General features: G+C 48.4%; 2 protein-coding genes and 1 long non-coding RNA gene across 3 annotated transcripts; 2 read left to right on the top strand and 1 right to left on the bottom strand.

Annotated features, from left to right (window-relative positions):
* The first annotated feature begins 10,279 nt into the window (after positions 1–10,279).
* LOC109757480 (cytokinin dehydrogenase 5) lies at positions 10,280–14,615 on the top strand. Its single transcript, XM_020316300.4, has 5 exons — positions 10,280–11,024; positions 11,128–11,255; positions 12,169–12,444; positions 12,909–13,174; positions 14,050–14,615. The coding sequence occupies exons 1-5, from the start codon at positions 10,424–10,426 to the stop codon at positions 14,372–14,374; spliced, it is 1,596 nt and encodes a 531-aa protein (XP_020171889.1). The 5' UTR covers positions 10,280–10,423; the 3' UTR covers positions 14,375–14,615.
* Positions 14,616–14,805: 190 nt separating this feature from the next.
* Positions 14,806–21,190, bottom strand: LOC141042448 (uncharacterized). The gene is made up of 4 exons (XR_012205242.1): positions 20,970–21,190; positions 16,063–16,308; positions 15,762–15,991; positions 14,806–15,614 (listed from the first exon to the last, which is right to left on the bottom strand). It is a non-coding gene; the product is annotated as an uncharacterized lncRNA (long non-coding RNA).
* On the top strand, positions 16,662–19,906 carry LOC109757481 (disease resistance protein RPM1-like). Its single transcript, XM_020316302.4, has one exon. It carries the CDS (start codon positions 16,794–16,796, stop codon positions 19,434–19,436), a length of 2,643 nt encoding a protein of 880 aa, XP_020171891.1. The 5' UTR covers positions 16,662–16,793; the 3' UTR covers positions 19,437–19,906.
* Positions 21,191–22,623: the final 1,433 nt, after the last annotated feature.

The raw sequence follows: 22,623 nt of genomic DNA, 5'->3' as shown, positions 1-22,623 counted from the left end.
AATAGGCATCTTATAGGCAAACAAATTATCATAGCAAGCAAAAACTAGCATATGCAAGGAAGCGGAAACAAACAATAGCAATCTCAACATAACGAGAGGTAATTTAGTAACATGAAAATTTCTACAATCATATTTCCTCTCTCATAATAATTACACTTGGGATCATAAGCAAATTCAACAAAATAGCTATCACATAAAATATTTTCAACACGATCCACATGCATGCAAAGTTGACACTCTTCCAAAATAGTGGGATTAACATTAACTAAAGCCATGACCTCTCCAAACCCACTTTTATCAAAAAATTCATAAGATTGAACATTCTCCAAATTTGTGGGATCTAAAGTTGTCACTCTTCCAAACCCACTTTCAATAATATTGCGAACACTATTATCAATCTCATAATCATCATGGGGCTTAAATAAATTTTCAAGATCATAAGAAGAGTCACCCCAATCATGATCATTGCAACAAGTAGTAGACATAGCAAAACTAGCATCCCCAAGCTTAGGGTTTTGCATATTATTAGCACAATTGACATCAAGAGAATTTATAGTAAAATCATTGCAATCATGCTTTGTATTCAAGGAGCTATCGTGAATCTCTTCATAAATTTCTTCATCACAATTTTCAGATTCATGAATTTCAAGAAAAACCTCATAAAGATAATCTAGCGCACTCAAATCACTAGAAATTGGTTCATCATAATTGGATCTCTTAAAAAGATTAGCAAGGGGATGAGGATCCATAAACTTTTAGCAAGCGAAGATGCAAGCAAAAAGAAGGCACATGGTAACACAAGATCGAACGGAAGGAGGGCGAAGAAAAGGCAAAGGTGAAGTGGGGGAGAGGAAAACGAGAGGCAAATGGAAAATAATGTAATGCGAGGGATAAGAGTTTGTGATGGGTACTTGGTATGTCTTGACTTGAGCGTAGATCTCCCCGGCAACGGCGCCAGAAATCCTTCTTGCTACCTCTTGAGCATGCATTGGTTTTCCCTTGAAGAGGAAAGGGTGATGCAGCAAAGTAGTGTAAGTATTTCCCTCAGTTTTTGAGAACCAAGGTATCAATCCAGTAGGAGTATACACGCAAATCGCCTCGTACCTACACAAACAAATAAGAACCTTGCAACCAACGCGATAAAGGGGTTGTCAATCCCTTCACGGCCACATGCAAAAGTGAGATCTGATAGAGATAATAAGATAAATATTTTTGGTATTTTTATGATATAGATTGGAAAGTAAAGATTGCAAAGTAAAATAAATCGGAAACTTATATGATGGAAGATAGACCCGGGGGCCATAGGTTTCACTAGTGGCTTCTCTCAAGATAGCATAATCTACGGTGGGTGAACAAATTACTGTCGAGCAATTGATAGAAAAACGCATAGTTATGAGAATATCTAGGCATGATCATGTATATAGGCATCACGTTCGTGTCAAGTAGACCGAAATGATTCTACATCTACTACTATTACTCCACACATCGACCGCTATCCAGCATGCATCTAGAGTATTAAGTTCATAAGAACAGAGTAACACATTAGGCAAGATGACATGATGTAGAGGGATAAACTCAAGCAATATGATATTAACCCCATCTTTTTATCCTCGATGGCAACAATACAATACGTGCCTGCTGCCCCAGCTGTCACTGGGAAAGGGCACCGCAAGATTGAACCCAAAGCTAAGCACTTCTCCCATTGCAAGAAAGATCAATCTAGTAGGCCAAACCAAACTGATAATTCGAAGAGACTTGCAAAGATATCAAATCATACATATAAGAATTCAGAGAAGAACCAAATATTGTTCATAGATAATCTTGATCATAAACCCACAATTCATCGGATCTCGACAAACACACCGCAAAAAGAATTACATCGAATAGATCTCCAAGAAGATCGAGGAGAACTTTGTATTGAGATCCAAAGAGAGAGAAGAAGCCATCTAGCTAATAACTATGGACCCGAAGGTCTATGGTAAACTACTCACACATCATCGGAGAGGCTATGGTGTTGATGTAGAATCCCTTCATGATCGATTCCCCCTCCTATGGCAGACCCGTTGACTAAACCTCTCTCACAAGCAAAACATGATCACCTTAGTACTCTTTGGGTGCTAATCACATGGCGATGTGAACTAGATTACTGACTCTAGTGAACCCTTTGGGTGTTGGTCACATGGCGATGTGAACTATGGGTATTAATCACATGGTGATGTGAACTATTGGTGTTAAATCACATGGCGATGTGAACTAGATTATTAACTCTAGTGCAAGTGGGAGACTGAAGGAAATATTCCCTAGAGGCAATAATAAAGTTGTTATTTATATTTCCTTATATCATGATAAATGTTTATTATTCATGCTAGAATTGTATTAACCGGAAACTTAGTACATGTGTGAATACATAGACAAACAGAGTGTCCCTAGTATGCCTCTACTTCACTAGCTCGTTAATCAAAGATGGTTATGTTTCCTGACCATAGACATGTGTTGTCATTTGATGAACGGGATCACATCATTAGAGAATGATGTGATGGACAAGACCCATCCGTTAGCTTAGCATAATGATCGTTGAGTTTTATTGCTATTGCTTTCATCAAGACTTATACATGTTCCTCTGACTATGAGATTATGCATCTCCCGAATATCGGAGGAACACCTTGTGTGCTATCAAACGTCACAACGCAACTGGGAGAATATAAAGATGCTCTAGAGATGTCTCCGAAGGTGTTTGTTGGTTTGGCATAGATCGAGATTAGGATTTGTCACTCCGTGTATCGGAGAGGTATCTCTGGGCCCTCTCGGTAATGCACATCACTATAAGCCTTGCAAGCAATGTGACTAATGAGTTAGTTGCAGGATGATGCATTACGGAACGAGTAAAGAGACTTGCCGGTAACGAGATTGAACTAGGTATGATGATACCGATGATCGAATCTCGGGGAAGTAACATACCGATGACAAAGGGAACAACGTATGTTGTTATGCGGTTTGACCGATAAAGATCTTCATAGAATATGTAGGAGCCAATATGAGCATCTAGGTTCCGCTATTGGTTATTGACCGGAGATCTGTCTCGGTCATGTCTACATAGTTCTCGAACCCGTAGGGTCCGCACGCTTAACGTTCGATGACGGTTTGTATTATGAGTTATGTGTTTTGATGACCGAAGATTGTTTGGAGTCCCGGATGAGATCACGGACATGACAAGGAGTCTCGAAATGGTCGAGACATAAAGAATGATATATTGGACGATATTATTCGGACACCGGATGAGTTCCGAGGGGTACCGGATGACTATCGGAGTGTCGGGGGGTTATCGGAACCCCCGGGGGAAGTAATGGGCCAACATGGGCCTTAGGGGAGAGAGAGGGAAGGCTACGAGGAGGTGCCCCCCATGGGGAGTCCGAATAGGACTAGGGGAGGGGGCGCGGCCCCCCTTTCCCTCTCCGTCTCCCTTTCCTTCCTTCCCCCTCTCTCCCTTTTGGTGGAATCCTACTAGGACTAGGAGTCCTAGTAGGACTCCCCTCTTGGGCGCACCCTAGGAGCCGGCCGGCCCTCCCCTCCTCCCTCCTTTATATACGTGGGGGGACACCCTAGAACACACAAGTTGATCTTTTAGCCGTGTGCGGTGCCCCCTCCACAGTGACACACCTCGGTCATATCGTCGTAGTGCTTAGGTGAAGCCCTGCGCCGGTAACTTCAACATCACCGTCACCACGCCGTCGTGCTGATGAAACTCTCCCTCGGCCTCAACTGGATCAAGAGTTCGGGGGACGTCAATGAGTTGAACGTGTGCTGATCGCGGAGGTGCCGTACGTTCGGTACTTGGATCGGTTGGATTGCGAAGACGTTCGACTACATCAACCGCGTTACTAAATGCTTCCGCTTTCGGTCTACGAGGGTACGTAGACACACTCTCTCTGCTTGTTGCTATGCTTCTCCTAGATAGATCGTGCGTGATCGTAGGAATTTTTTTGAAATACTACGTTCCCCAACACAACCCACCTAGGCACGCCTTGGTTGGTTGTGCCCACCTCGGTGGCCTTTCGCACCGCCTCTTTGCTCTATAAATACCCCAATATTCCAGAAACCCTAGTGGAGTCGACGAAAGTTTATTCCAGCCGCCGCAAGTTCCACAACCACTAGACACCATCACGGAGGGGTTCATCATCATCATTGGTGCGTCTCCGATGATGCGTGAGTAGTTCATTGTAGACCTACGGGTCCGTAGTTAGTAGTTAGATGGCTTCCTCTCGCTCTCTTTCTCTCTCTCTCTCTCTCTCTTGATTCTCAATACAATGGTCTCTTGGAGATCTATTTGATGTAACTCTTTTTGCGGTATGTTTGTTGGGATTCGATGAACTTTCACTACTACAGGTTGCTGCTAACGCGACACTACGATCAGAGACCCTTCGACGAAACTGTGTGCGATGCAATAATCGCAAATGGTGGTTTAAAAGAACCGTTAAAAAGGTGCAAAACGTTTGTGATGCCGGATGCATCAAACACGGTTTTGATTTTAATTGCGTGTCTGATGCAGGGCATACGATTCAGTTCAATGAACTATTTGCGATGAGGCGGAACAAAAGAAACGGGCAGCTAGATGAAGGTGTGTGTGATATACAGCATATGGTTCACTCAGATGAACTGTTTGTGATGAGGAGGAACAATAGAAACGGGCAGCTAGATAAAGGTGTGTGCGATTGAGGGCATACGCTTCAGAAGGATTAACTGTTTGCAATTAGGCAACAGAACAGAAACGGGCCAGCCAGATCGAAGTGTCTGCGATTGATGGCATACACTTCACATGGATGAACTGTTTGCGATTAGCCACAAAAAACAGAAACAATTAGATAGATCAACGTGTGTGCACTAGACAGGCACACACATTCTAATTAAAAGAAGCGTGCGCGATGGTAATAACGAGCGCGCACGGTTGTTGGAACAAGACGTGTGCTGACATTGCCTATTGCGGTGCACCCTATGGTGCAAACGCCACGTACGTGGCCGAGAAGGCGTGCCCACGTTACACCTTCCGGGAATAGTGCCGCACTTATAACCGTCAATAGATTTTGAGCCTGCGTCCCGTCACATTCTAAATTACTGCCATGCTATATTTAATTGTAAACATGTTCACACCGATCAAAATCTAAACGGTTTCACACTTAGGAGCGTATTAGTACTTGTTTATAAATACTACTACTCCAAGATGACTGCACATTCCTCCTCAACTCCTCATCCACAAAAACAAACAAGTCATTCATCATCGTTTCCTTGCGTCTGCCATGGCCAGTGTGAGTTCTGGGTCGAAAGATTGCCACCAGGGAGATGCGAGCATGGAAGCGGAAGCACGAGAGATGTCCCGCCTCGCCGCGAAAGCAGCAGACATGTCCCGCCGCGTGGCCGTAGCAGCACAGAGGTCCCGCCGCGCCGCGAAAGCAGAAGAGATGTCCCACCGCGACGCGAATGCAGCAGAGATGTCCTCCCGCACCGCGGCGGCCTGGGAAAATGTCTTGCGGGCAGGCGAGGACTCTTACAGATGCATGCATGCGAGCGTCCATAGCCAGATGGATCAGATCTCCGGCTGGGCGAGGTTGCAGGACGACATGAAAGCCTTTTTTGAACAGGCTACCAGCGTCATCCGGCAACTAAATGAGAGCAATGCGAAGCTCCTGGCTGAGCGCGACCTGCTGAGGGCGAAGATCGTCGGAAGTGCGGAGCAGCAGGAGGAGACCACTGCCTTGTTGAAGAGGACCGGCGTCATCGTCGAGAAACAGTTTGGTCCTCTGAAATGTAATGTTCAGTTAACACTTTGGTCCAACAATTGCTACATTTCGTACTACTGTTTTCAAGCATTCTTTGCTTTGTTAACTATCTTATCTTCTAGTACATGTTTCTATTCTGCAATGTCGTGCTCAGTTAACAATTTTGGTTCATTTGGTCTGCTGTCCATTTAACTGTTTGGTTCAGTTCTACAATTTGATTTTCATTTGCTGTGGGTATAATTTTGTATTGCTATGCATGTGAAATAAATCGAATTTGGATGTACTCAATACATATTCTACTGATAGTATAGCAACTCTCAGCTAACCTGATCCAAATCTTCTTTATGTGTGTTGCAGGGAAACAATGGGAGACACTGCGGTTTACCATCGAGGTTTGTTCAAGCATGGTCCTTTTGCTAATAGCACATTATTGTGCAGTTGCAGGAATCATTCTAATATTTAGCTTTCTTACAATTTGGTCTTGCACATGTAGGTCCTGCTGTCAGAGGCTTAGACCCACTGTTAGACCCATTTTGCATATGGGAAAATGAGATGTCCATGAATATCACTCAAGTCAAGAAACTCAGAAAGACTGTTAGGATGAAGAAACTTGCACGAATAACAGCAAGATCTTTGTTTGCACAATGAAGAAGACATCGGTCAACTATATGATGGTACTAACTCTTTTACCTTGTTTTTACCCCCTTGCGCCATTTCAAAATTTATAACAGCGATTTATCCATATATTTGTTTTCAGTACTTTTCGAAGCAGTTCACCGATGATTACCTCTCAAACCACCTGCATGGTCAAGAGGCGAGGAAGGTATTCATTCAACACCCACGGTACAATATTGAAGTCTTGCTGAAGAGGACGAAGGTTGGGCGGGAAATTATCCATAGCCATTGCCCTAAAGTTGCAAGGACATTCAACATCACTGAAGGCTCAATATTTGCCTTCCGCTTTTGCAGTTTCCCAGATGAGATTCATCTGTCTATTTACCGTGCATGATGCTACTTTCCAAAGGTTTTTGATGTTGCATGTGAAACTTGGTGCTGTTGTGTCATGGTGTAACTGAGTGCCGAAGCTATCTGATGTAATTCGATTATGAAATCCTGGTTGTTGTTATATGGATATGAAATATCTGGTGTGTTTTATAAGAAATATCAATTTGATTAGTACATGGATTATCAATAATAGGCTATTTACCCTGCTTATTGGGGTTTTCTATTGCAGACGGTTACTCAGACAACACCGTGAGCGATGAACTCAAACAACCCGCACGATTTCTACAAAGTAGGCGTGTTCGATCAACTAACAATCACACACGGCTTTCGGCAGAGAACTGTTTGTGTTAGGCCACCTTGCACAAATGTTTCCACACAAAAAAACTGTGTGTGATATACATACGAACGAAAATGATTTTCTGGGATTCACCGTGTGGGATGTACATACGAATGGAAACAATTGGGTTTCGATGCCCCGTCAGATCGCACACGACCTCATTTTGTGTGCCCGGGGGGCCTATCCCCGACGGTTTCTGGGTCGTGTGGGAAGGACCCCCCTATCGCCCACACTCACTTGGCGACGGTTCCAAATGTCGTCGCGGAAAGGGGTTAAAAATTGTTTGTATAACACGTCGATGTACCAGTGTTTGAGTTTATGATCAGATCTATGTTTTTATCCATGAAAGTTATTTGAGTTTCTTTGATCCCATATATCCATGATTACTTATAGCCTCGTATTTCTTCTTAGAATCTTTGGTTTAGTTAGGCCAACTAGATCAATTTTTCTTGTCATGGGAAGAGGTGTTTTGTGATGGGTTTGACCTTACGGTGCTTGATCCTAGTGATAGAAGGGAAACAACACGTATGTATCGTTGCTATTAAGGATAACAAGATGTGGTCTATTTCTACATAAATAGATCTTGTCTACATCATGTCATCGTTCTTATTGCATTACTCCGTTTCTCCATGAACTTAATACACTAGATGCATGTTGGATAGCGGTCGATGTGTGGAGTAATAGTAGTAGATGCAGGTAGGAGTCGGTCTACTAATCTTGGACGTGATGCCTATATAATGATCATTGCCTGGATATCGTCATGATTATTTGAAGTTCTATCAATTGCCCAACAGTAATTTGTTTACCTACCGTATGCTATTTTTCTCGAGAAAAGCCACTAGTGAAATCTACGGGCCCCGGGTCTCTTCTTTATTATATTTGCCTTCGCAATCTATTTTTATTTGCTTTTATTTTCAGATCTATTAATCCAAAAATACAAAAATACCTTGCTGCAATTTATTATTATTTATTTTATCTCGTGTTTCCGTGAGATCTATTTATCCAATCTACTACAATTTTACCTATCCTTTTACTCGTAAGGGATTGACAACCCCTCTCTTACGTCGGGTTGCAAGTATTTGTTCTTTGTGTGCAGGAGCTGTTTACGTGATGTTGCGTGGTTCTCCTACTGGTTCGATAACCTTGATCTCATCACTGAGGGAAATACCTACCGTAGCTGTGCTGCATCATCCCTTCCTCTTTGGGAAAATACCAACGTAGTTCAAGCTGCATCAAGTCTCATGGAGGCTATAGAAGCTCATGATGAACATGAGTAGGCTCGACGGCGAGGAGTTGATGAGGACTGTAGCCAGCTTAGACAGCCCATCTGCCCCTCCAAGGCTCAACGCATTGCTGCATCCTGGACACCGTAGGTCGAAGGTCCGCCACGGTCAGTCTAGAGTCACTAATGGGGATCTCCCAGTAGGTCGTGGGAAAGGTACCCAGCTTGCAATTCAGCCGGTCGGCCATGTCTTGGCACTCATCCGGGGAGTAGCCAAGAATCATCAATTCGCTCTTATCAAAGTTGATCATGAGGCCAGACATCTGTTGGAAACATAGAAGGAGGAATTTCAGGTTGGAGATATCAGAAGGAATTTTTAGCATCCACTCAAACCTTTTGGGAATTCTTTGTTTTTCTAATGATCCAACCAAACAAAACAAAATATGAAAATAACAAAGAGGTCTTTACCAACAATGACAACCCATGCGTTCAGGCCTTATTTGGTTTACAAGTATTTTGTAGGAATCTACAAGATATTATCCTACAGGATATTTTTCTCTTGAGCCATTTTTTTTTGAGCCATTTGGTTTGCAAGAATGAATTTTTTTAATTCCCATTTCCATCTTATGAACATAGAGTCCTCGCCTCCTCGAGCGCTTTACCACCGTTCTCGTGGATCGTCGACATTCCACGAGCTAGCAGGAATAGGAGGTAGGGACTAGAGTGCCACGGCGTTTTGCTCCCTCACATGCACATCGTCCCAAAGCAACCAAAACCACGTCCTCGGTCTCCTTGAAACCCATGGCTGCTGAATTTCGCGGCCGATACGATACGAGCAGAAAGCAAAAGGAAATCAGCGTATCTTCGTGCGATCCTGCGCAATCAGTCACGTGGGAGCGCGCGTCGACGCTTTAACCGTTCTTATTTTCTTTGGCCGTAGGGCACTTGCCTAGCTGGCTAGGCACAGCCTACGCGGCCGAGCCAAAGGTGAACCAGCGTGGAAGAACAGTACCCGTACCCGTGGTGAGCATATACGCCTTTGATTTTACTACAGCCAATAACACTGGCACCGGTATCTCGAGGACATCTGTTGGCTACAGTACTAGCGGTGCGCTTTTCAGACGCATTTTAATATCTGAAGATTTGGGCAGCACGTACTTTGGTAAATGCCGGATCAGAAAGCTGGTGTGGTGTGGTGTGGCGTACTTTAGGCGGGGTGTCGTAGTAGTAGTGTTGATTGGAAATTTGGAACGGTGCTGCTGCAGTGTAGGTAAATTCTCACCATCTGCATGCATATGCGTCGAGCCGCGATGGGATTGAGAGTGCACCCTCAAAAGCCGGTCAAGATACGGCAGGGGATCGTCTTTCTTTTGGCTCGGTGTTGATCCTCCATCTCCCCTCAAAGCTTCTACAGATTGGCTCTTCTTCTTCCAGCTATGCGCTGCTAGCTTTAAGAATTCCGCTCCAAAGCTCGCCGCACATGGCACGCAGGATGAAATCTGGGTCACTTTTCCTCCTAGTAGAATTTGGATCGACAAAGCGCGGAGCAGGGAGGAGGATGGCTTACCTGTTCGATCTCCACATTCATTTAGTTGGGTAGTTAGTAGTACGTACGAGAGTTGAGTCTGTGCTGCATATGCGTACTGGCTGAAGTGAAATCCGGGCGATCTTTGGGCGGCCACGCGATCCACTAATTCTGACAGGGGAATTAAGAGGCCGCCGGCCCGCGACCGCGAGTGCATGAGTCGTGACGCGCCTCCGGATTTGTTTATTCTTGGGCGGCCCCAGCGGTCGTGCTCGGTTCCCGCGGGCGGCAGGCATGTTGGAGAGTCTCTCTCCTATCCTCCTCGGTCTCCTCCGTTTCTCACTTTTGTCCAAGCCCCAAATTCCCACCTCCACCTCTCCCATCTCACTATAAATACCGCCCCGTTCTCACACCACATCGCCTCACACACCCCTCGCTCTCTCCTTCCTTCTTCCTCCCGCCTCATCCATCCTCCCCTGCAAGCACATCACATAGCGGCGGCGGCTGCTCGATCGTAAGGATCGCATCCACGCAAGAGTGAGAGAGGTAGACAGAGAGTGGCAATGGCGCGGTGCTTGGTCTTCATAGTGTTCCAGATATACTGCCTCATCTCGACCGTGGGCCTGCCGCTGGAGCCCGCGGAGCTGCTGCAGCTGGGCGGCGACGTGGGCGGCGGCCGCCTCAGCACCGACCCGGCCGACGTCCTGGAGGCGTCCCGCGACTTCGGCGGGTTCACCCGGGGCGAGCCGTTGGCGGTGTACCACCCGAGCGGGGCCGGCGACGTCGCGGCGCTGGTCCGGGCGGCGTACGGGTCTGCCCGCGACATCCGCGTGTCGGCGCGCGGCCACGGGCATTCCATCAGCGGGCAGGCGCAGGTGGCCGGCGGGGTGGTGGTGGACATGAGCCGCGGGGGCAAGGCGCCGTCGCGCGCATTGCCGGTGTACTCGCCGGAGCTGGGCGGGCACTACGTGGACGTGTGGGGCGGCGAACTGTGGATCGACGTGCTCAACTGGACGCTCTCGCACGGCGGGCTGGCGCCGCGGTCCTGGACGGACTACCTCTACCTGTCCGTGGGCGGCACCCTCTCCAACGCCGGCATCAGCGGCCAGGCGTTCCACCACGGGCCCCAGATCAGCAATGTCTACGAGCTCGACGTCGTAACCGGTACGTACAAACATACATGAGCTCATCACAATCAGCCACCCCCTCCGACCTCGCCGGCGTTCTCTTCTCATGCGTACATGCGTGACTACTGATCTGCTTGCAGGGAAGGGCGAGGCGGTGACCTGCTCGGAGGCGAAGAACCCGGAGCTCTTCTTCGGCGCGCTGGGCGGGCTGGGGCAGCTCGGGATCATCACGCGCGCTCGCATCGCCCTCGAGCCTGCTCCCCGCAAGGTAGCACCAGCACCCATGCCGGCGTTCTCACCTCCCCATACGCACCCATCAATCCTTTCTCTCTTTCTTTCTTTATGCCTGTCGCTCTCCTCCTCGCCATTCTTTCTTTGTTTAATCCGTTCGTTCGTTCGTTAACCCACCTGGTCTGAACTCTGAAGACGAAGGAAGGAATATCTCGTGCGCCTTATCTCCATCCCTTCGGACCTCGCTCCCGCGTGACGAGGCGATATGTCGCAGCCCGACGGGGGAGCGGCTCGACGCCAGCCGTGCAAGTGGCGGGCGCGCCGCTCTCGGCGCGGGCGGGCGACATCCATTTCCATTGTTAGGTGGAGACGGAATTACCGCACGTACGTTAACAAAACCGATAAAGATACCGATAAGGATAGGCCCAACCGAACGTGTTTCTAATTATAGCCGGCCGATCCGTTTCACGGGGCTCGAACACAGTCTGTGCGACACGTATGCTGACTGCTTTCAGCTGATGACACGTATGCTGATTGCCGTCCGCGTCAACAAGCAGTTTTTTGCACTGGCAGCAGTCTTTTCGTTCGTTATTAGTAGCGTTTTGAAAAAGTCCACCCCATGGAAAAAGTCTTCCTCCAAATTAAAATTTAAATATTAGCTTGTGCGTCTGGTCGATCAGGTGTGGTCCAGCCGCCCAGGTTGGTTGGCATCGATCGGTCGATCAATCGACCAACTTGCCTTGCTGACCAATTTGGTGGGTCTTCTACATGTTTTGTTTAGCTCACGCGATCTCTCACAAGATTCTATTCTTCTCTGAAGCTAAATCAGCTGACTAATCGACGCTAATAAACGAAGCCACGGGTGATCTAAGCTGATTACGCAGCCTCGTCGGCGCGCGCGCCAGCCGGGCTAATTCATTTTCTAATAATGCGCACGGTCTCGCGTGCAGGTTCGCTGGATCCGGGCGCTCTACTCCAACTTCACCGAGTTCACGGCGGACCAAGAGCGGCTCATCTCCCAGTCGCAGCACGGCGGCGGCCGCCGGTTCGACTACGTGGAGGGCTTCGTGGTCGCCGCCGAGGGCCTCATCAACAACTGGAGGTCCTCCTTCTTCTCGCCGCAGAACCCAGTGAAGCTCAGCTCGCTCAAGCACCACACCGGCGTGCTCTACTGCCTGGAGGTCACCAAGAACTACGACGACTCAACCGCCGCCACCGTTGATCAGGTCCGTCCCTCCCTCCGTCGGCGCCGCCTCTCTCGACCTCAATTACCGTAGTACAGCACCGCATTCTCTCCTGGCCGTCCCATTTGTTTATGACGGTATTTCTTAATTAATTCCTGGCTTAGTTATGTACTGCATGCTGCTGATCGGGGCCCTGGCTAGCCAATCATTGGGATATGTTAATTCGCATTTCAGAGTAGGTGGCACTAGTATATCCCTGTTGATTAGTACTATATGATGGCACCCACATGCAGAGCACACTCGATCTGTAGATCTTCCCATCCGTATCACTAGATCTCAATTCCGTTAGCGATCGAGCACGCACTAATTTTATCGACCACTTTGCTTGCTTTAACTATGTATGTGTATTAGATGTAGTGCACTAATTGAATTGCCAAGTCTGTGCTTCATTAAAAAAAAGATAAAATCGCCGGAGTCTAAATGGTGCTGGTAATTATGTTTTGCAGGAGGTTGACGCGCTGCTGGGCGACCTGAACTTCCTCCCGGGCACGGTGTTCACGACGGACCTGGCGTACGTGGACTTCCTGGACCGGGTGCACACGGCGGAGCTGAAGCTGCGCGGCAAGGGCATGTGGGAGGTGCCGCACCCGTGGCTGAACCTGTTCGTGCCGGCGTCGCGCATCGCCGACTTCGACCGCGGCGTCTTCCGCGGCATCCTCGGCAGCCGCACCTCCGGCGGGCCCATCCTCATCTACCCCATGAACAAGCACAAGTAAGCTCGCAAGCCAACCTACCCTTCACTTTGCTGCCCAAGTCAACCTAGCTACTCCTACATGCATCGTCTGTCCTGTCTAGCTGTTTCTGGGCGCTCCAGTTGACCAGTCGGGCGCACGACCGGCGCCCATCACCGCCCCGGCAGATGCAGGGCGGCTCATCACCGCCCACGCTCGCGCGCCTGCATGATCCACCTCCCGCCCGCCGGCCCGCCCGCCAAACCGCACATGCCAGCCAGAGACACGCGCACGCGCACGATCCCGTCTCAGGGGCGGGCGGGCGGGCGCCGCCCTTGGAAGCCGATCGATCATCGGCCTCACATGCGACGCGATGCGACACAAGACTGCGCAGGTGGTGGCCACTCATTGAGCGCCACCATGATTGGTGCCACGCACACAGCGCCAGTAGTATATTGGCATGTCGCTGCCGCCTGATTAGTTTCCCGGATTGCCGTCACCCTCGCCCGGGATCCGGTGACCGGTGAATGGCCGCGGACATATCGCGCACTGGGGTGACAGGCTCTGTTCTGAACTTAATAAACTCTCCCAAGTGGCGCCGTGACACGCCGTGCTCGCGGTTAACCGGACACCGCTTCCGGCCCGCGCCGACCGGTTATTTTAAGCCGGAGTCGCCGCGTCTTTCCGCGGCACAGTCAGAATTTGGTTTCCTCTGCCGCCTTTGTGGCTAGTGGCCGGATGCGTTGTCGCTTTCCTATGCTTAACGCAAAAGGACGCACCAGAATCAGCAGCAGCTACAGGAGCTCTTTAACTGAAGCTGTTGCTTTTCCTAGTCTGCTCCAACCTTTCGATGGAGCCGATTTGATGATCTGCCAACTGCGTGTAAAAAATTCTGATCTCTGTATTGGTGGTGCAGATGGGACCCGAGGAGCTCGGTGGTGACGCCGGACGAGGAGGTGTTCTACCTGGTGGCGTTCCTGCGGTCGGCGCTGCCGGGCGCGCCGCAGAGCCTCGAGGCGCTGGCGCGGCAGAACCGGGAGATCCTCGACTTCTGCGCCGAGGCCGGGATCGGGGCCAGGCAGTACCTGCCCAACCACAAGTCGCAGCCCGAGTGGGAGGCCCATTTCGGGGAGGAGAGGTGGGCGCGGTTCGCGGGCCTCAAGGCCCAGTTCGACCCGAGGGCCATGCTGGCCACCGGGCAGGGCATCTTCCCGCCGCCGGCGCTCCTGTCCGATTTTTGAGAAGACTGATTGCCTGTCATGACATGTAGAGAGAGCTTATGTAGGTAGCTAGGCGTATGTATGTACGTATGTAATTGGGCATCACAGAGCAGGATTAGGTAGCGTGGAGATGTATAGATGTACTCTACTCACGTTGGTGTCATGTATGTGGCGCGCATTATCAACTTAACTCCCAATTGGTTGGTTATGTAACATCTCTGTGGTGTGCTGTGCTGGTAAAAAAAACAATTTTCGATCTCCAGTTTCTCACTTCGTACTTCTTCATCCTACGGTGAGTCATGCTGACCATGGATTGGCAGCATCTTAGACCCCTGTTAAATGTGTTTCAAACAGAAACAGGGTATTCCCCCGCAAAAAAAAAAAAAAAAAAAACAGAAACAGGGTATATCTTCTCTGTATGCTCCAACAAGCAGAGCTACCACGCAGCCACAAGTTGGAAAATGGGAATAAAGCGAACAAGTGGCAGAATGCATATGGCGTAGCTATATTCGTTTGCTTTGTACAGATGACGTAATTAACACGACGATGTAATAATGCCTGCATATTGTGCATGCACCAGACTAAACTGTACTACCTGTCTTAGCAAGTAAGCAAAGCTGTACTACATAACTCTTGCAGAAGTAGAGAAGTACAGAACTTCCCGAGATAATGATCCTTTGTGTACAGCATTTCGCAGCTCACCGACCGACGTGTTGATGCAACGTATCACTTGGTCTGTTGGTCAATCAATCAGCTAGTGACATTACAAAATCCGTGGGCCGCGGAGACAGATGTCCGCCGGGCTACTGTCGCAAGTGGCACACGGAGACACGCCCGGCTCCAAGGGAAACATGGCATGGCCCGCTCCCGAGCCTATGCTGCGTGTCCACCATTGGAGGGGAATAATGGGAGGGTGACACATAAATGTCAAAAGCCACGCAATGTGGTGCCCGACAAGGACGACTTTGGCAGCAAACTGTGGCTCAGCACACGCACGAACGCGGCCAGGTTCATCCTCCTCCACCTCGGCGCGCCGGTGGTCCTCCGGCCGCCGGTGTGCCATTCAGAAGAACAGAATCGCACCGTGCGGACGGGGGCGGGTCTCATCTTTTCACCAGTCTTTGACGCACGTACGCTACGTGCGTTGCATTGCATTGCATGCTTGCCGGCCAGCCGCGCATTCCACTTACACGGTTGGCTGTTTGGCATCTCCAGGAGCCACAGGAGGGGCACGGATGAGATCGATGGGGGCCTTCCAAATCTGATGAGCCAAGAACAAGACGTTAACTCGATGCGTACAATGCTGCAATGCATCCAGACGTAATGCGGTTCCGTCGTAAGCGAACAGAAAGGAAAGGGGCGAAAGGGGGTGCTCCCCCTCGTGGTGTGATCCCCACTATGTACGTACGTAATGGCGTTGTTATGCTAGATGTTCGATGCTGCACTAGGATGGTTGGTTGCTGTGATTGATGACTAAGAGCCTAAGATCTTAACTCCAAGTGTTGGAGCTGACAGAGAATGGTCTGAACTCGAACGGATGGCAGCAGCGTGACTGGTGAGCAGAAGGACGAGGACAATCTTGTTAGATGTCTTCAGTGTCTGGTCCTGAATCCTGATGCAACCTCGGACATGATACACCTACACATAAAAAATCGCAAGAGGTGAGAATTACGCTAGGAGAGCTGCTCGGTATGGAGTATTCGAGCTACTTGAAAATTTATTGGAGTGAAGTTGGTATATGAGTTATCATCCGTGATCCGTCCATTAGCACCAACTTCGAGGCCCTGACAAAGATCACAAAGCACAACCCAAGGCTCAATGTGGAAACAAGCTTTCAGCCGCTGACAGGCCGAGTGAGCGAAATCCCTTGTGCATTAGTGAGTGCCTTGCAGCCAGATCACTAAGGCCCATAAGCTTCTCCAGTGCTTCATAGTTGAAACATCCAAGAAAATATCCTGCAAAAGAGCATCGTTAAAGTCAGTAAGCACATATGTTTCCCCAGAAAAAAAGCAGCACCGTTCTGCCACCTAGTAGGTCTTAACTGAACTGAAATGTGACTTCATGTAGCAAGGATGTGAAACTGTTTACTGTGTTTTGCTTTTTTACTTTCTTTACGAATAGGGGAACATATGGATCCTATCAAGCTCCGGGTCGCGGGCTGCTCATTTGTTGGCTTAAGATTTGTCCAGTTGGTCAAGCATCGTTTTATGCATCTAGCTTCTGGGAAATTATGCACGGTTGATCAGGAATAGTTGACCCAGATTGCAGAGGAACTGCCAGTGGGCCCAAGGATCTCAGTTGGGCATCAAGTGGTTGAAAGTATCTTCTAATCAGTGGTACAGCACTGCCCATTGACCTCGACTTCCTACCAGAAAATTGGTAGCGACTACCGAGCTTCCCCCTTCCTTCTCCAACAACAGAAAGGAAGACCAGCATTTCCATGGCCGAACCCGTGCTTGCTTCTTTGATCCATGTCTTAGGCTCCCTGCTTAGCAGCAGAGCAACCGACCATGGCCGGCGCCTCTGGTCCGTAAGTCGTGATGTCGGATGGCTCCGTGATGAGCTCCACAGCATGCAGCTCTTCCTTCACGAGATGGAGGTTTGCAGCATTGAGGGCGGCGTCGCCAGAGAAGCATGGATTGACCAGATGAGGGACATCATGTCCGACTCGGAGGACGCCATCGACATCTTCGACGCCAGCCAAGTACAAGGCTGCTGTGTTCTTGGTAAGCTGAGATCGAGGCATGACGTCGGGGCTCGGATCAGGCGCATCCGGGCTCAGCTGAGTGACATCTCCCGTCGCCGACTGGAGTATGCAGTTGAAAGACCTAGAGAATCAAGTGATAAGTGGATCCATGGTCTTTTAGCCTCATCTCCAATGGTTCATGACATAGATGTTGTAGGCCTGGATAAATATCTGGATGTGTTGCTTCGGCATATCTTGGATGGAGGTTTGGAGTCGGAGCTAAGTGTCATATCCTTGGTTGGCATGGGAGGTGTTGGGAAGACCACACTTGCCAAGAAGGCGTACACCAACCCAGACGTGAAGAAGCATTTCGAATGCTGTGCGTGGATCTATGTGTCGAAAACGATGGAGCTGCGCTCTATCCTCTGTGAGATGGTCAAGGGGCTGATGAGGATCCCCTCTGCAGAGGCGAGCTCCCTCTGCGAGAAGCGGCTCCAAGAATTGCTCTTGAGTGGCCTTGGCTGTAAAAAGTTTCTGCTTGTGTTTGATGATGTCTGGGACAGAGGGTTGTGGGATATCATCAAGCTAGTACTGCCCAGAAATTGCAGCGGAAGCCGAGTGCTTGTGACAACTCGTAATGCCGCTGTGGCTGGCTCAGTTGAAGGCGCAAAGAGCACTGTACAGCAGCTTCAGCCATTGCCATTTGAAGATTCCTGGAATTTGTTTTGCAAAAAGGCATTCTTGCAGGATGGAATATGTCCGGACGCTGTAAAGGAAACTGCTGAGGACATTGTGAAGAAATGTGTTGGTTTGCCTCTTGCTATTGTTGCTGCAGGGAGTATGATGTCCGGGAAAGAACAAACAGATACTGAGTGGAAAAGTGTCCTGGCAAGCATTCAGAAGGATCTAAGCAATGGTCAAATGGGAATTCAGCAGACACTGCTATCAAGTTATAGGGACCTCCCACACCCTTTGAAGCCATGTTTTATGCTGCTCTCTGTAATCCCATATAAGTCACAGATCTCCCGAAAGAAATTAGTTCGGTTATGGATTGCCGAAGGGTTTGTGAAAGAAAAGGCTGATGAGACACTTGAAATTACTGCAGAGAAGTACCTCGCGGAGCTGATCAACAAAAGCATGGTAGAAGTGGCAACGGCAAGCATCAGTGGGAGAGTAAAAGCATGCAGAGTTCATGATCTTCTTCACGATCTTGCCATTTGGCTGTCTGAAAATGAGAAATTTTCCATCATCTGCGCTGATAAAGGCCCAAGTGTTAGTGATCGGCGCGTATCCCTGCAAATGCCTCATGTATCATTCAGCAATGAACGCAAGAAAAGATTGCGGTCTGTTTTCATGTTCAACAACAGTGCACCAACTGCAATTAAATGCAATGTTATTTCAAGGAGCTTTGGTCTGGTAAGAATTCTGGATTTTGAAGATGGTAACATGCTAGAACTTCCAAAAGAGATCGGAGGCTTAGTTCACTTGAGGTACCTTGGACTAAGGGGAACGAAGTTGAAGAAGCTCCCAAGAACAATGAACAAGCTCTATCACTTGCAAACTCTTGATATCAGGAAGACTCAGATAAAGCGAATCACGTTTCAAATCAAATGTTTAAGAAATCTACGGCATCTAGAGATGAAACAAGATGACCAATGCATCCAGATCCCGATAGGATTTAATCAGCTTGACAAACTCCAGATATTAACTGGGTTGCAAGCAAGCACAGCCGTGGTTCGTGAGATTGCAAGCCTTACCCAGCTGAAGAAGCTTTCGATAGAGGATTTAAAAAATGAAGATGCCAAAGAGCTATGCTCTTCTGTGAACAATATGAAGGAACTATCATACCTATCCATCTTCCCTAGCGATGGCACCAGGCCACTTGACCTTGCAATGTTGGAACCTTCTTCATGTCTACAGAAGCTGAATCTAGCTGGATCTTTGCAGACATTGCCAAATTGGTTTGCTCAACTAGACAACCTTACAAAGCTGCGCTTGAGCTTCTCACAGCTGGAAGATGACCCGCTTTCAGTTCTTGTTCGATTGCCGAATCTGATGTTCCTCCAGCTGAACAATGCATACAAGGGGAAAGTAATGAGATGCTGCCGTTCCGGTTTTTTAAAGCTGAAAATCTTCATCATAACTGAACTTGAGGAACTGGAGCGGTGGGATGTTGTTGATGGAGCAATGCCATGTGTTCAAGAAGTGTGGATCATGTCATGTGCAAAGCTGGCAGCTATTCCTGCTGGGTTCCAGTCACTTGCTACATTGCAGAGGTTGAGATTGGTGGGCATGCCAAGCTCCTTTCTTGGTAAATTGGGGGATGGTGGTGATGATTTTATAAGGGTCAGACATATTCCATCTATCCAGACCATTCAACAGTTTGGGCAGCCCTAAGACTGTCCTGCAAATAGTTTTCCTACCACGAGCTGACAAGACTTGAAGATGATGATATCTTAGAGTTTTTTTCCCTTTTGTGTGTGTGTGTGTGTGTGTGTCGCCATGACAGTGACAGCTTGGTTCTTTTCCGTGTGCCATGCTTCGCTTCCTATGATCAGCAGAGCCTCCACTGCCTCGCTGCTCCCTCTACCGGTTCCAAACTAGGTGTACATTTTAGATGAAAGGTGCCCTTATGTTTAATCTTTAAGGCCCAATGTACCATAAAGAAGCTCCTTTGAGTATGTTAGCAGTCAGTAGAATTGCTTGCTGTAAATTGTAATTATGAGATATTAGAAGGTTTTTATATTCAGGCAAACTGGATTGCACAACAATATTTAGACAGATACTGATATAGCATCAAGAAAAGTACAAGCTTTATTCCGAAACTCATGTAAATTATGCATAACAAATGGCAGAGAATTCTATCTTCTGCAGTAGTTACACATTACTAGTACCTCATGTTCCTCTTGAGATATGATTCTTCAGTGAAGCAGCCAAGTATAGGTGTGTTTGATATACTCATCCAAAGCTGATCAATTAATGCAGCAGAAGAGCAATTCGTTTACGATTAGTAGATTATCCATATCATCTAGCTTTCTCTTTTAGCAACCCAACTAGGTATTGTGCCGTGCTTCTTCCAAAAGTTTTTGCAGTCCTCTAATAACTTCAGATGTGTTAGCACGAGAGATGGTGTATTAGAGAGAGGCATTTTAGCTGCCTGCCCAAAATTGTTTTCAGTTTTTTTTAGAAGTGAAATTTCAAAGCTTCAGAAATAAAACACACACATACATCTAGATGTGATATAGATATACCGTATACGCACAATTTTGTTCAAAATATGTTCATTTGTGGGCAGCACAAAAACAAAACAAACGTGTGGATCTATAACAGTGACAGTACATCTATATAGATCCACATATTTGTCCTTTTCATGTAGCCCTCAAATAAACATATTTATTTATAAAAGTCTACAGGTATGTAGTGTATATGTACTGGTGGGACGAAAACTCGGATTTCCTTTTCAAAACATTAAAAATGTGGTTTCCGATTTAAGAAAGAAAAACAGGCTCCAAGAAGCTCGTTTAGTGACATTCGGGATAGTATGTGCCTGCAATGAAAAGGCTGTCAAGTGAGTGTGACAAATGCCCTGCTCACTAGCTGCTTTCACAGTTACCATAATCTGCATCCCTCTATTTTTCGTTTAAAAATAAATAACATGATCCGCAGCAGCAGTACACAAAACATAATAATCTGCGAAACAGTAGTAATCGCCTAGGTATGATCAAACGGCGGTATTATGCCTATCATAAATTGCCAACAGACGATTCTCTTTCTGAACATTGTAGATCCGAATCACGTTTCTGAAATCATGCGCATGGTCATCGACTGCATCCTCTAACAGCATAGGGCCGGGCGGCTAGGGTTAACTACCTTTTGCGCCATCTGTGCAAACTATACAAATTTGTGCAAGAATTAACAGCAGAGACTCACGGCGCGTGCAATGCAGAGTAAGGGCCCCGCCGGTTGAAACGCTGCCCTTCGCCCGGACGCCCCAAGCTCCAGGGATCCGGCGACGCTAACCGCTGGGTTGCGGCCGGCCACGCCGGCTTCAGTCGCGCAACACGCTCGCTCGACTCCGGTTGGCGAGCGGCGCGTGCCAGTGCCAACATCGCGAGCGTGAGAGGACGGGGCCGACGGCGGCTGTGGTTTCCACTTTCCTCAAAAAAAAAAAAAAAAAAAAAAAAAAAAAAAAACCGGCATCTCCCAGGGCGGCCCTAGTCCACATTTGTCTCGGTTTGTCCGTTTGGGAATTTGCCCAAAACCCGAGCATCTCCAACCGGACCCACACTTCCGACAGACAGTCGGGACATTTTTCCACAAAGAACATCACTTTTTTTTAATACAGTACTAAGACACAGACGTTCATACACATAAGCACATACACTCATCCATATTAACGTACATGCATCTTACTCTTACGAGGATCTTCGAGAGACTGAGCCAGCACAACATCTTGAGATTGACAAAGTCGCCACAAACACCTTCATAGTTGACGGGAACATCTCCTCTCATCGAATGCACATCGTCGAAACTCAGAAGGACTAAAATAAATTCAAAAAAATAGGACCACCAAGGCCAAATTTACGACTTAAATTGTCGTTGAGTTACTCTCAGTTCACCAAAAAACACACCTAACTGGACTTTCAATAGTCAGTTCATATATTCGGGTTGTTTGGAACCTTAAACCCAAAGACATATTTGAAACCGTACGAAACATGTTTGTCATGTTAAATCCGACATGCGCGTACGCCAAATCCCGTTAAAATCGACCTCCATCTTCGCCCGACTTGCACTCACCCTATGATATGTCCGCGCCACGTCGCCCCTTGTCCGCCATGCTTTCCCGCCCTAGCTTCGTCGATACCTGTTATGACCGGTTTAGCTTATAACCGGAGGAGGCCCACCGGGCAGTAGTTAGGGGCTTGGCCCACAAGTTATCTTAGGTTAATTCTTATGCAAGTTATTTAGGTTATAAATATAGGCTGTAAGACTCTTTTTGAAATTAAGCAATAAGAATATTATTATCCCTATTGCCCGGCTCCCAGAGGAGCCGGAACCCTAGCCGCCGCCGCCATCTCCCTCCGACGCGACGGCGCCCAGCCGCCGGCGCGCCCGATCAACGCTCCGTCCCACTCCATCCTTCCCCTACAACCTCCGGAGCAGGTCCGGTAGGACCCCTGGTTCTACCAATTTGGTATCAGAGACGCCGATGACGTCCACCCCGATGACCACCGCCGGGGCCCCCACGCTGTCGGGCCCGGTCACCGCCGCGGGCTCCTCACCACCGCCGGCCCCCATCACTTCCGCGCCGCCACCAGCCGCCGTCTTCACGCCGGAACAGATGAGCAGCACGCTGCAGCAGCTCGTGACGGCCGTCCAAGGGCTCCACATGAACCAGTACCACCAGTACATGGCAGGAGCGTATGGCCTTCCGCCGGCTGCGCCGATCGCCAGCTACGGCTACCCTGCGCCGTGGCTGTTCCCGGGCGCACCCGCAGGCGGCGGACCCCCGCTGTTGCCGTTCCAGATGGGGAACTCCAGCGGGCCACCACCAGCTGCCGCGGGCCTGTGGCATCTGCCGCCG

Source organism: Aegilops tauschii, chromosome 3 (genome assembly GCF_002575655.3).
Source record: "Aegilops tauschii subsp. strangulata cultivar AL8/78 chromosome 3, Aet v6.0, whole genome shotgun sequence".
Classification (NCBI taxonomy): domain Eukaryota; kingdom Viridiplantae; phylum Streptophyta; class Magnoliopsida; order Poales; family Poaceae; genus Aegilops; species Aegilops tauschii.
This window is presented reverse-complemented; position numbering and strand designations above follow the sequence as displayed.